This window comes from Mastigoproctus giganteus, chromosome 3 (assembly GCF_048544385.1).
Source record: "Mastigoproctus giganteus isolate SK-2022 chromosome 3, ASM4854438v1, whole genome shotgun sequence".
Lineage (NCBI taxonomy): Eukaryota > Metazoa > Arthropoda > Arachnida > Uropygi > Thelyphonidae > Mastigoproctus > Mastigoproctus giganteus.
This window is the reverse complement of record NC_143577.1, coordinates 212,367,114-212,379,690: the sequence shown is the minus strand read 5'-3', so window position 1 is coordinate 212,379,690 and position 12,577 is coordinate 212,367,114. Positions and strand designations below refer to the sequence as shown.

Here is a 12,577-nt window from a genome sequence, read left to right as displayed (position 1 = left end):
GATGGTGCTCTAGATATCAACGACATTATCATCGATATTTTTCAAGAAGTTCCTCATGATGAAGAAATGGAAGGAGGTCATTCTGTCGAAGAACATATTAACGACGAACCACTGATGAAAATAGAAGAAGCGCCCATACAAATCAATCGTTCAAAAATGTTTTTCGCCACTGAAGAAGATACTGAAGGACTTTCGATGGTTTCTTCACTCCAAACAAATGTTGAAAACAAAATTATCAGCCGGAAGAAGGTGCAGAAGAAAATAAGTGATTACTGTATGTATTTTTCTTAAGATAAAGTCATAATATGCATAGCACCATTGTATGTATATTATTTACAAAAATATTGTGCAAAATCTGTATATAATTTAATTTAATTTTACTTAAACGTTTAACGATTTTTCTTTATCTCTTGTGTATGTAATTGTATATTATTTACAAAAATATTGTTCAAAATCTGTATATATTTTAATTTAATTTTAGATTAAACGTTTAACGATTTTTCTTTCTTTCTTTTTTTTTTTCTCCCTCAGACTTTTTGTTAGCGGACACTTCTAACGGACACATTTTCGTTCCCCGTGGCTGTCCGTTAAAGGGAAGTTTCACTGTATATCGTGTTATAACTGCATTGGGATACAAAGATTAGGGTTATAATTTTGTACATGAAATTGAAATTTTATTAAAATTGAATAGAAATCATGACTCAGACCAGAGCAGCAAAGCAAAAAGCTCACACTAATGGGAGTGCTGTGGCTCAGGTAAGAACTGAGGGGGAGAGGACAGTTTCCCTCTGAATCACAACCTTTCGAAATGCACTGCTTGCTTGATGTTTGTGGAGCAATGACGTGTATAGTAGATATCATTTTTAAGGGCACAAAAGGTGATATTGTTGTACACGTTGGCACTAATGATATTAAGAGGAGAAGACCGGTGGAATTACCTAACAAGTACAAGTCACTGTTGAAAAAAAAAAGCTGTGAATTAGGGATTATTTTGAAAGTGTCTGCAATTCTGCCCAGATACGATAGAAGGGAATATATGATGAGAGCCTTATTGATCAATTTGGCCCTGGAAAGATTGTGCAAGGCTCAAGGGGTAGAATTTTTTTAGCCTGGTCTCTACTTATTAACAGGAGAGACTGCTTCTACAAGGATGGGATACACTTAAATAGAAAGGGAGCAAGAATATTTGCTGGTGCTATCGAGGCAGTGTTAGGTGGGTCGGAAAACTGCTAGCTTGGGGGGATACAAGGACTAATAGATTAACATTAGCCACTGGCAAAGGTGAAAGTGATTCTTGCACTGCTTCTATTGGAATGAGCAGCAGCCTAGAAAACAAGATGCAGGGTATTTCAGAGACTGCTGGGAATCAGTGCGGTACAAGTAAACACATGGGTTGTGTTAGGGTAGCTAAGAAAAGGAACAGGTACATGAATACTTGCGTATACACCAATGCTAGGAGTTTGGTAAATAAATTTGATGAATTTGAGGTATTGCTCAAAACATCAAAGGCAGATATTGTTGGGATATCAGAGACGTGGTGTCACACAGATATAAGGAATGCAAAACTGGAATTTGGGGAGTACAATGTGTACAGGAAGGTTAGACAGGATAGGAAGGGAGGAGGGGTTATGCTATTAGCTAATAAACACAAAATCCAAGGAAGTGAAGCCAGTCGACATCACTGGACAGTGCAGTGTCGAGTTAGTTTAGTATGACATAAGCACTGGGAGATCAAAATTGAGAGGAGGAGTGTGTTATAGGCCTAATAACTCTGATGAGTATAATTAGAAACTGTACAGGGAAATAGAGTGGGCCAGTAAATCAGAGAGTCTTATAATGGGGGATTTTAATTTCCCAGATACTGACTGGAATTTGTGGGTTGGTCACACACACTAGCAAGGCTTTTGTGGATTTATTGGATGATTGTTTTCTACATCAGCATGTTTGGGAGGCAACTAGAGGGAGTAATACTCTTGATCTGATTATCAGTAGTGATTCTTCATGCATTAAGAATCTGCAGATAAAGGAACTACTAGGTGGCAGTGATCACAGTGTGCTGACATGGGATTTACTCAAAGAGGTAACTACCATCAGGGGTAAAGGGAAGGGTTTTTGCTTCAGATGGCCTGAGACAGTATTTAAATTCTATATGGTGGGACCTACTGAAGATGTTACCAACAGCAAATTCAAAATGGGAAGCATTCATAGAATTTCTTGGAAGCTACTAGGCTTTACATACCAACTAAGAAATACTGTTCAAGGCTTAGGCCTAAATGGATGTCGGATAAACTAATGAAACAAATGACAAAGAAGTAAAATGCATGGGATACATATAAGCTGGTCTGTAACCAAGTCACAAAGGGGATTAGACAGGCAAAGGCAGATTATGAGAAATCTTTGGCAAAGGAGGTAAAGAAAAACAGCAAAGAGTTCTTTACCTATGTAAACTCTAGAAGGAAAGGGAAGAATCAGATTGGTCCACTGGATATTGATGGTTCAACTGTTGACGATCCTGCTCAGGTGGCTAACAAGCTAAATGAGTATTTTCCATCGACATTCACACACGAGGAGTTATTCAGGGACACGTTTAAATCACACACGAGGAGTGATTTAAACTCTGGCAGTGAGCTAGATGATTTTGTAATAACTGAGAGGAAAGTGGAGGAGAAATTGTTGAAGATAAACATAAAAAAGGCACCGGGGGTGGATGGAATCTATCCAGTTATATTAAAGGAGGCAGCAAAGGAAGTAAGCAAACTCTTAGCCATATTTATGAGAGCTCCTTTGGACTCAAGGGAGGTACCCATGGACTGGTGATGTGCAAATGTGACCCCAATTCACAAAGGAGGATCAAAAGGCGACACAAGTAATTATAGATCGGTTAGTTTAACTTCTGTTCCAGGGAAATTAATGGAGGCACTGGTTAAAGAAGCACTGCAGAATATTCTAGACAAGACTTCAGTTACAGCTCTGACACACAGCATGGTTTTGTTAAGGGAAAGTCTTGCCTGACCAATTTGATTGGATACTATGATGTGGTCACAAAGAAACTGGATGCAGGGAATAACTTTGATATCATTTATTTGGATCTTAGAAAGGCCTTTGATACTGTTGCACACAGAAGACAGCTGAACAAATTGGAGTAGTGTGGTATTGGAGGCAAATTGCTGCTATGGATAAAGGGATGGTCGAGTTGGAGAAGACAGAGTGGTAATCAATGGACACTGCTCATCGTAGACTAATGTTATTAGTGGAGTCCCTCAGGGTTGGGTCCATTGTTGTTTTCTGTATTTATAAATGATATTGATGATGGTATATCAAGCTTCATGTCCAAGTTTGCAGACGATATGAAGGTTAGCAGGGTTGTTAAGGACACTAATGACAGTACGCTGCTGCAACAGGATCTAGAAAAGTTGAGCAGATGGGCTGAGAGGTGGCAAATGAAGTTTAACATTGACAAATGTAAAGTACTACATATGGGAAGCAGTAACCCTAGAGTAACATTATCAACTCTGTGGTACTACACTGACAGTGGTAGAGAACGAAAAGGACCTGGGAGTAATTGTGCAGGCAGATATGAAGTCTTCTGAGCAGTGCAGATGGTCTGCAAGAGTAGCTCGTGGTGCCTTGTTAATGATACACAGGAATTTTTCTAGCAGGGATAAGGTGGTGATTATCCCCTTGTATAAGGCAATGATCAGGCCACACCTTGAGTATTGTATACAGGTCTGGAGGCCTCATTTTAAGAAAGATGTAGAACTGTTGAAATGAGTACAGAGAAAGGCAACAAAATTAGTGAATGGAACAAAGGGTTGCTATTATGAAGTAAATTCAAATTGAGGAAAGACAGATGTAGGATAGATGTGCGGAAATTTACCTTTAGCCAGCGGGTAGTTGGTTGGCGGAACAGACTTCCATCCCTTGTTGTTGTGACAGTTGATAGCCTAAATAAATTTAAGGCTCAGCTGGACAGGTATTTCGAACGAACGGAAGGGTGAAGTGGAAGCGTTTTTTTTTTTGTTTTTTTTTTTACTGATGCTGCATAAGCTTGCTTTCTTGCATCATATGCCTCTACTAATGTTAATGATAGTCAATCTACCTCGCAGTATGAGGCCTTTGCCCTTAAACACTTTATATTCAATTATTTAGCTATATATTTTATTTACTGTACTTAATATGCTAATCCCTCTATAATTCTTTGTATCATTTCTATTTCCTTTTTTAAATATTGAAATAATTTTTGCTATCTTCCATTCCTCTGGTATTTTATATTGTTCCCAACATTATTAAATATCCTATCTTTAATTATTATTTATTTATTAAATAAATTTAATAAATATTTATAATAAATATATAATATCCTATCTTTTAAAAAACTTCCTCCATACTTCATTAGTTCTGCATTTATCCCATCCATTCCCACTGCTTTCCTATTTTTTGTAGCTTTCAATGCCTTTTCCAATTCTTCCTTTGTTATCGGATCTATGTCATCACTAACTGGGTCTAACTGTATCTCTCCTGTTTGATATGTTGGGTCTTTCCACAATTCTTCATAATGTAATTATTTGTACATCTGTTAAATTAAGGCAATAAACACAACTTTATTCCAAGAAACTATGTATTTGTATTTCAATGTTAAGTACATATATCAACTTTCTTTAGCTAACACTGTGCAAACACTTCTCTTGCCAAGTATCATTAATAGTACCTTTCTCACAGATTACATTTCCAGCATTAAGCTTTCTTTTTTGTTTATAAATCCTCTTTTCTTTATTTCAGTGAAAATGTTGATCACTGTTTTTTTTAACATAGTAGTAGTAGTAACAGCAGCAATGGCATTTGATGCAAGAAAGCAAGTGTATGAGCTTATGCAGCAACAGCCAAAAAAAAAAAAAAAAAAAAAACACCATTCCCTCTAAATGCCTGTCCAGTTCCTCCTTAAATTTATTCAACATATCAACTTCCACAACGACAGATGGAAGTTTGTTCCAGCAATTAACCACCCGCTGGCTAAAGGCAAATTTCCGCACATCTAATCTACATCTGTCTTTTCTTAATTTGAATTTATGCCCCCTTAGGTTCGTAATCTGAACAAGTGGAAGGATTCCATCAGATTTCAGTGTGCTCAACACATTCAAGGCCTTATACACCTCAATCAGATCACCGCGCAGGTGCCTAGTCTCCAGCCACTGCAATTTGCAGAACTTAAGCCTCTCTTGGTAAGAGGATCCCTTCATTCCCCTCACCAATCTTGTTGCCCTTCTCTACACACGCTCAAGTAAATCTACATCCTCCCTAAAATGAGACCTCCAGACCTGTACACAGTACTCAAGGCGTGGTCTGACCATTGCCTTATTTTTTTTTTTTGGTAGTTGTTGGCGCATAGGCTTCTGTGGCCATAATGCACCTCCCGGGGTTTTTGCAGTACTTTGATCCAAGCCCGAGGCGGGAATCGAACCCGCGACCATTGGGTTGCCAGACAAGCACTTTACCCATCCGGCTAGCCCGGTCGGCCCATTGCTTTATACAGAGGGACAATCACCTCCTTCTCCTTGCTAGCAAAATTCCTATATATCATTGACAAAACCCCATGACCTGCCCTAACAGCCTGTCTGCATTGCTCAGAAAACTTCATATCTGACTGCACAATTACTCCCTGGTCTTTTTCATTTTCTACCACCTTAACATTTGTCAAGGTTAAACTTCAGTTGCCACTTCTTAACCCATCTGCCCAAATTATCTAGATCCTGTTGCAGTAGCACACTGCCATTACTGTCATTAACAACCCTGCCTACCTTTGTATCATCTGCAAACTTCGACATTAAGCCTGATATACCTTCATCAATATCATTGATAAATATACAAAACAACACCGAACCCTGTGGGACTCCACTAATAACATTAGTCCACGAAGAGCAGCACCCATTGATTACCACCCTCTGTCTTCTCCCATTTAACCATCCTTTTATCCATTGTAGCAACTTACCCTTAATACCATTCTGCTCCAATTTGTACAATAGTCTTCCATGCGCAACAGTGTCAAAAGCTTTCCTGAAATCCAAATATATGATATCAAAATAATTTTTTGCATCCAGTTCCTTTGTAACCACATCATAATATCCTATCAAGTTTGTCAGACAAGACTTCGCCTTCCCTTAACAAACCCATGCTGTTTCTGAATTATTGCTGCAGTCTTGTCTAGATGATTCTGCAATGCATCTTTAACCAGTGACTCCATTATTTTACCCGGAACAGAAGTTAAACTAACTGGTCTGTAATTACTCGTGTCACCCTTCGATCCCCCCTTTGTGAATTGGGGATACAGCTGCACATCTCCAATCCGTGGGAACCTCTCCTGAGTCCAAGGATGCTCTCATAATTATGGCTAAGGATTTGCTTAGTTGCTTTGCCGCCTCCTTTAATATAACTGGATAGATCCCATCCACCCCAGATGCTTTTCTTATGTTTAACTTCAACAATTTCTCCTCCACTTTGTTTTCAGTTATTACAAAATCATTAAGTATCCTGCTAAAATTTGATAACCTTCTGCCATTTTCAAACCTTAATTCCTCATGTGTGAATGTAGATGCAAAATACTCATTCAGTTTGTTTGCTATCTGAGCAGGATCATCAACAGTCGAACCATCGATGTCAAGTGGACCAATCATTTGCCAAGGATTTCTCGTAATCTGCCTTCGCCTGCCTAACCTCCTTTGTGACCTGATTACAGACTAGCTTATATCTGCCATAGACTTCTGAGTTGCTTGATAATTTATATGCATCCCATGCATTTTTCTTCTCTATTACAAGTCTCGTTAGTTCATTAGATAACCATTTAGGCCTAAACCTTGAACAATATTTCTTAACAGGTATGAAACTTTTAGTAGCTTCCACGATTAATTCCTTGAATGCTTCCCACTTAGAATTTACTGTTGGTGACATCGTCAGTTGATCCCACCGTACAGAATTTAAAATCTGTCGGAGACCACTGTACTCACCTTTACGGAAGCAAAAACCCTTTCCTTTACCCCTGATGGTAATTAAATCTTTAAGTAAAGCCCACATCAGTACACTGTGATCACTGCCACCTAGTGGTTCCTTTATCTGCAAATTCTTAATACACGAATGATCACTGCTGATAACCAGATCAAGAGTATTACTTTCTCTGGTTGCCTCTCGAACATGCTGCTGCAGAAAACAATCATCCAATAAATCCACAAAAGTCGGACTAGTGTGAGAGTGACCAACCCACAAGTTCCAGTCAATATCTGGGAAGTTAAAATCCCCCATTATAAGACATTCCGATTTACTAGCCCACTATTTCTCTGTACAATTGTTCTTTGTACTCATTCGAGTCATTAGGCCTATAACCCACTCCTACTCTTATTTTTGCTTTCGCAGTGCTTATGTCACACCAAACTGACTCAACAGTGCACTGTTGAGTCAGTTTGGTGTGATTCATCTATATCAACTGGATGCACTTCTTTTGATTTTATGTTTTTCTTAATGAACAGCATAACACCTCCTCCCTTTCTATCCTGTCTATCCTTTCTGTACACATTGTACTTCCCAAATTCCAGTTCAGCATTCCTTATATCTGTGTGACACCACGTCTCTGCTATCCCAACAATATCCGCCTTTGATGTCTTGACCAACACTTCAAATTCATCAAATTTATTTACTATACTTCTAGCATTGGTATACATGCAAGCATACATGCTCCTACTCCTATTCTCAGTTACCCTAACACATCCCATATACCCACCTATTTCAGGATGACTACCATCTGTCCCTGAAACCCCAAACACCCCACGGTCCAGGTCGCTACGTATTCTAATAGAAGTTGTGCAAGAATCACCTTCACCTCTGCCTACGGCTACTGTTAAACTATTAGTCCTTGTATCCCCCCAAGCTAGCAGTTTTCCGACCCACCTAACACTGCCTTGATAGCATCAGCAAATATTCTTGCACCTTTTCTATTTAGGTGTATCCCATCCCTATAGAAGCAGTCTCTCCTGTTAACAAGTACAGTCCAGGCTGAAAAAAATTCTACCCCTTGAGCCTTGCACAATCTTTCCAGGGCCGCCGAATTGATCGACAAGGCCCTCATCATATACTCCCTTCTATCGTGTCTGGGCAGAATTGCAGGCACTTTCAAATTCAACCCTAATTCTCGGCTTTTGTTCAACAGTGACCCGTACTTGCTAAGTAATTCTGCCGGTCTCCTACTGTTAATATCATTAGTGCCAACGTGTACAATTATATCAACATACATTGGGCTCAGACATGCTCCAAAGTAAGCATTCATCTTACTACTTCATGACCCTTCCCATAAATTACATTTGAGATCTTATACAATTTTAAAACGTCTTTAGCATTAGCACGTGTAGAGGCATATGATGCAAGAAAGCAAGCTTACGCAGCATCAGCCAAAAAAAAACCACCCTTCCCATTTCATCATCCATTCGTTCCATGTTTGTCTAGTTCTGCCGTGAATTTATTTAAGCTATCAACTTCCACAATGACAGATGGAAGTTTGTTCCAGCAATCAACTACCCACTGGCTAAAGGAAAATTTCCACACATCTATTCTATAACTGTCTTTCCTCAATTATTTATGCCCCCTCGGGTTTGTAATCTGAGCAAGAAGAAGAATCCCATCAGCACTGAGCCTGCTCAATCCATTCAAGACCTTATACACCTCAATCAGATCGCCTCGCAGGTGCCTAGTCTCCAGACACTGTAATTTGCAGACATGAAGCCTTTCTTCGTAAGAGCACCCCCTTTATTCCCCTTCTCTGTACTCGTTCTAGCAACTCTACATCCTTCCTAAAATGAGGCTTCCAGACCTGTACGCTGTACTCAAGGTGTGGCCTGACCATTGCCTTATAGAAGGGGATAATCACCTCCTTATCCCTGCTCGCAAAATTCCTGTAAATCATTGACAAGACCACATTACCTTCACTGGCAGCCTGTCTACACTGCTCAGAAAACTTATATCTGCCTGAACAATTACCCCTGGGTCTTTTTCATTCTCCACTACCCATTTAGTACATTTCTCTAGGGTTACTGCTATCCATATGCAGTACTTTGCATTTGTCAATGTTAAACTTCAGTTGCCACTTCTCAGCTCATCTGCCCAACTTTTCCATAACCTGCTGCAGCAGTACACTGTCATTACTTTATTAACAACCCTCCCAACCTTTTTTAACATCTGCAAACTTTGACATTAAGCTTGATATACCTTCATCAATATCATTGTATAAATATATAAAGCAACAATGGGCACAACACTGAACCCTGGAGAACACCACTAATAACGTTAGTCCAAGAAGAGCAGTGTCCATTGATAACCACTCTCTGTCTTCTCCCACTCAACTAGCCTTTTATCCACTGTAGAAACTTCCCCTTTATGCCAATATGTACAGCAATCTTCCATGTGCGAAGTATCAAAAGCTTTCCTGAAATTCAAGTATATGATATCAAAATCATTTTTTGCATTCAGTTCCTTTGTTGCTACATCATACTATCCAATCAAATTGGTCAGACAAGACTTCCCCTTAACAAACCCAGGCTGTGTCTGATTTATTAATGCTGTCTTGTCTAGATGATCCGGCAATGCTTCATTAACCAGTGATTCCATTATTTTCCTTGGAACAGAAGTCAAACTAACAAGTAGATCCCATCCACCCAGGTGCTTTTCTTAAGTTTAGCATCAACAATTTCTCCTCCAATTTGCTCTCAGTTATTACAAAATCATTTAACTCCTTGTTAGAGTTTCATAAACTCTCCTTGAATAAATCCTCATGTGTGAATGTAGATGCAAAATACTCATTTAGTTTGGCAGCTATCCAAGAATGATCATTTACAGTCAAACCATTGATATCAAGTGGACCAATCTGATTCATCCCCTTCCTTTTAGAGTTTATATAAATAAAGAAGTCTTTGCTCCCATTGCCAAAGATTTCTCATAAACTGACTTCGCTTGCCCAACCTCCTTTGTGACTTGATTACAGACTAGCCTATTACAGAATTGTAATAGGCTCGTCTGTTACAGAATACACCATAGGCTTCTATGTCGCCTGATAATTTATATGCATCCCATGCATTTTTTCTTCCCCACCACGAGTCACAATTAGTTCATCTGACATCCGTTTGGACCTAAACCTAGAACAGTATTTCTTAATTGGAATAAAAAGCCTAATAGCTTCCAAGATTACTTCCTTGAATGCTTCACATTTAGAATTTCCTGTTGGTAACGTCATCAGTTGGTCCCACTGTATAGAACTTAAAATCTGAGACCACTGTAGTTACCTTTACGAAAGCAAAAACCTTTCCCTTTACCCCTGATGGTAGTTACATCTTTAAGTAAATCCCACATCAGTACACTGTGATCACTGCCACCTAGTGGTTCCCTTATCTGCAAATTCTTAATGCATGAATAATCACTACTGATAATCAGATCAAGAGTGTTACTCCCTCTGGTTGCCTTTAACACGCTGCTGTAAAAAACAGTCATTCAATAAATCCACAAAAACCTTGCTAGTGTGCGAGTGACCAAACCACAAGTTCCAGTCAATTTCTGGGAAGTTAACATCCCCTATTATAAGGCACTGATTTCCTGGCTCACTCCATTTCTCTGTATAATTGTTCACTGTACTCATCAGAGTCATTAGGCCTATAACACACTCCTACTCTCAACTTGGTTTTCCCAGTGCTTATGTCACACCAAACTGACTCAACATTGCACTGTCCATATATGTCAACTAGATGTACTTCCTTAGATTTTGTGTGTTTCTTAACTAACAGCATAACCCCTCCTCCCTTCCTATCCTTTCTGTACACACTGTACTCCCCAAATTTCAAAATTTCATTTCTGCATTCCTTATATCTGTGTGACACCACGTCTCTGATATCCCAACAATATCCGCCTTTGATGTCTTGACCAGCACTTCAAATTCATGAAATTTATTTACTATACTTCCAGGATTGGTGTACATACAAGTATACATGCACCTGTTATTATTCTTAGTTACTCTAACACAGCACATGTATTTACTTGTTCCATGACGACTCCCAGCAGTTCCTGAAACCCCCAGCAACTTGCTTTCTGGGCTGCTGCTCATTCCAATAGAAGTAGTGCAAGAATCATTTCCACCTCTGCCTGCGGCTACTGTTAATCTATTAGTCTGTGAATCCAGCCCCCAAGCTAGCAGTTTTCCGACCCACCTAACTTTGCCTCGATAACATCAGCTGTTATTGTTATTGTTGTTATTTGGTTTTTTTTTAGGAGCATTAGCAACTAAGGCCATATTGCTCCGGGATATGCGGTGGTCATTCCCTGACCTTTCCGCATACTCCGTATTTGGTGGTGACGGGCTCGAACCCTGGTCTAATCAAGAAACGTGTGCTACGCACTGCTGCTCCTTCCCACCTGGCTACGGAGGCGCCGATAACGTCAGCAAATATTCTTGCACCCTTTCTATTTAAGTGTATCCCATCCCTGTAGAAGCAATCTCTCCTGTCTTTGAATTCTTTCTTGGAGCATTCATTAATCTTCTTAACTTTAACTCCTCTAATTCTTTCAGATTATCATACTAATTATAGAAATCTCATTACTATAAGTTAACTACGTAACACTAAATTAATTATTAGTTTAACTTTCACTATAGATACAATTTCATTTCAATGACCTTTTCCTATACACTTTTTTTTTATAATACAGTCGCCCCTCACTCTTTTTCCCCCTCCCCAAAATTCATGTATTAATGCATCTCACAAGTATTGCATTCACTATTAGCCACTTACTCTTGTTACGTTTCATTCTAAGTGTAAGGTCATGTGCTAAAACCAATGTAATATTCAAAATAACAATTAAATATAACAATCAGGTATGTAATAACCATTAACTAATTTAACTAGACATTAAATTTTTTTACTCTTCAAATGCTGCTGAAATTGTAATAGATGTGTGATAATCAATCAAAAATTAACATAAATAAATTTCAATCAAATATCAATCACACGCAATATGACTTTCTGAAGGATAAAATAGAAAACAAAATTGTTGCATATTATAATGGCAGCAACCTGAATAATTAAGATCATAACTTACCTGTAAAACAAACTTTTGATCAATAACTTTTTTGCCCACTGTAGGTTGAAAATCTGAAGACTCAAGGAACCTCAGAAAAAAATCATAGACCAGCTGAAAGAAACAAAATACAGTATCTGTTTAATGTAAGAGTTATATTTCTCAATTACAGAGTAATTTACATTACTCTGTTTTATATACATGGTGACAAACTTCAAGAGAACATTCCTTAGGACAATTTGAGTTGAAATAATCAAAGACACCAATCCAAAGCTTAATAGTTACAGAGATAAGGCCAAGGGAAGTTTTAAAGTGAGAAAGAAAGAAAAGAGTTTAACAATCATTAAGAACACAAAATCGTACTAATTGTTCAAGGTGTCATTATTGGGATTCTATGCTTCTCAGCACACATCAATAGTTTTCTGATAGCTGCAGTAGTGCAGATCCTGAGCCAACCTTTGTTTCACAACACTAAGCTCTTCAC

General features: G+C 38.6%; 1 protein-coding gene across 4 annotated transcripts in view; it reads right to left on the bottom strand.

Moving 5' to 3' along the window:
- The window catches only part of LOC150088662 (serine/threonine-protein phosphatase 2A 56 kDa regulatory subunit epsilon isoform-like), a 258,149-nt gene that overhangs the window by 135,309 nt on the left and 110,263 nt on the right, over positions 1-12,577 (bottom strand). For all 4 annotated transcript variants that reach the window (XM_090369609.1, XM_090369608.1, XM_090369611.1 and 1 more), the window contains exon 4: positions 12,115-12,207. In XM_090369609.1, the coding sequence (XP_090225735.1) occupies positions 12,115-12,207 (93 nt within the window). The remainder of the gene's footprint in view (positions 1-12,114; positions 12,208-12,577) is intronic.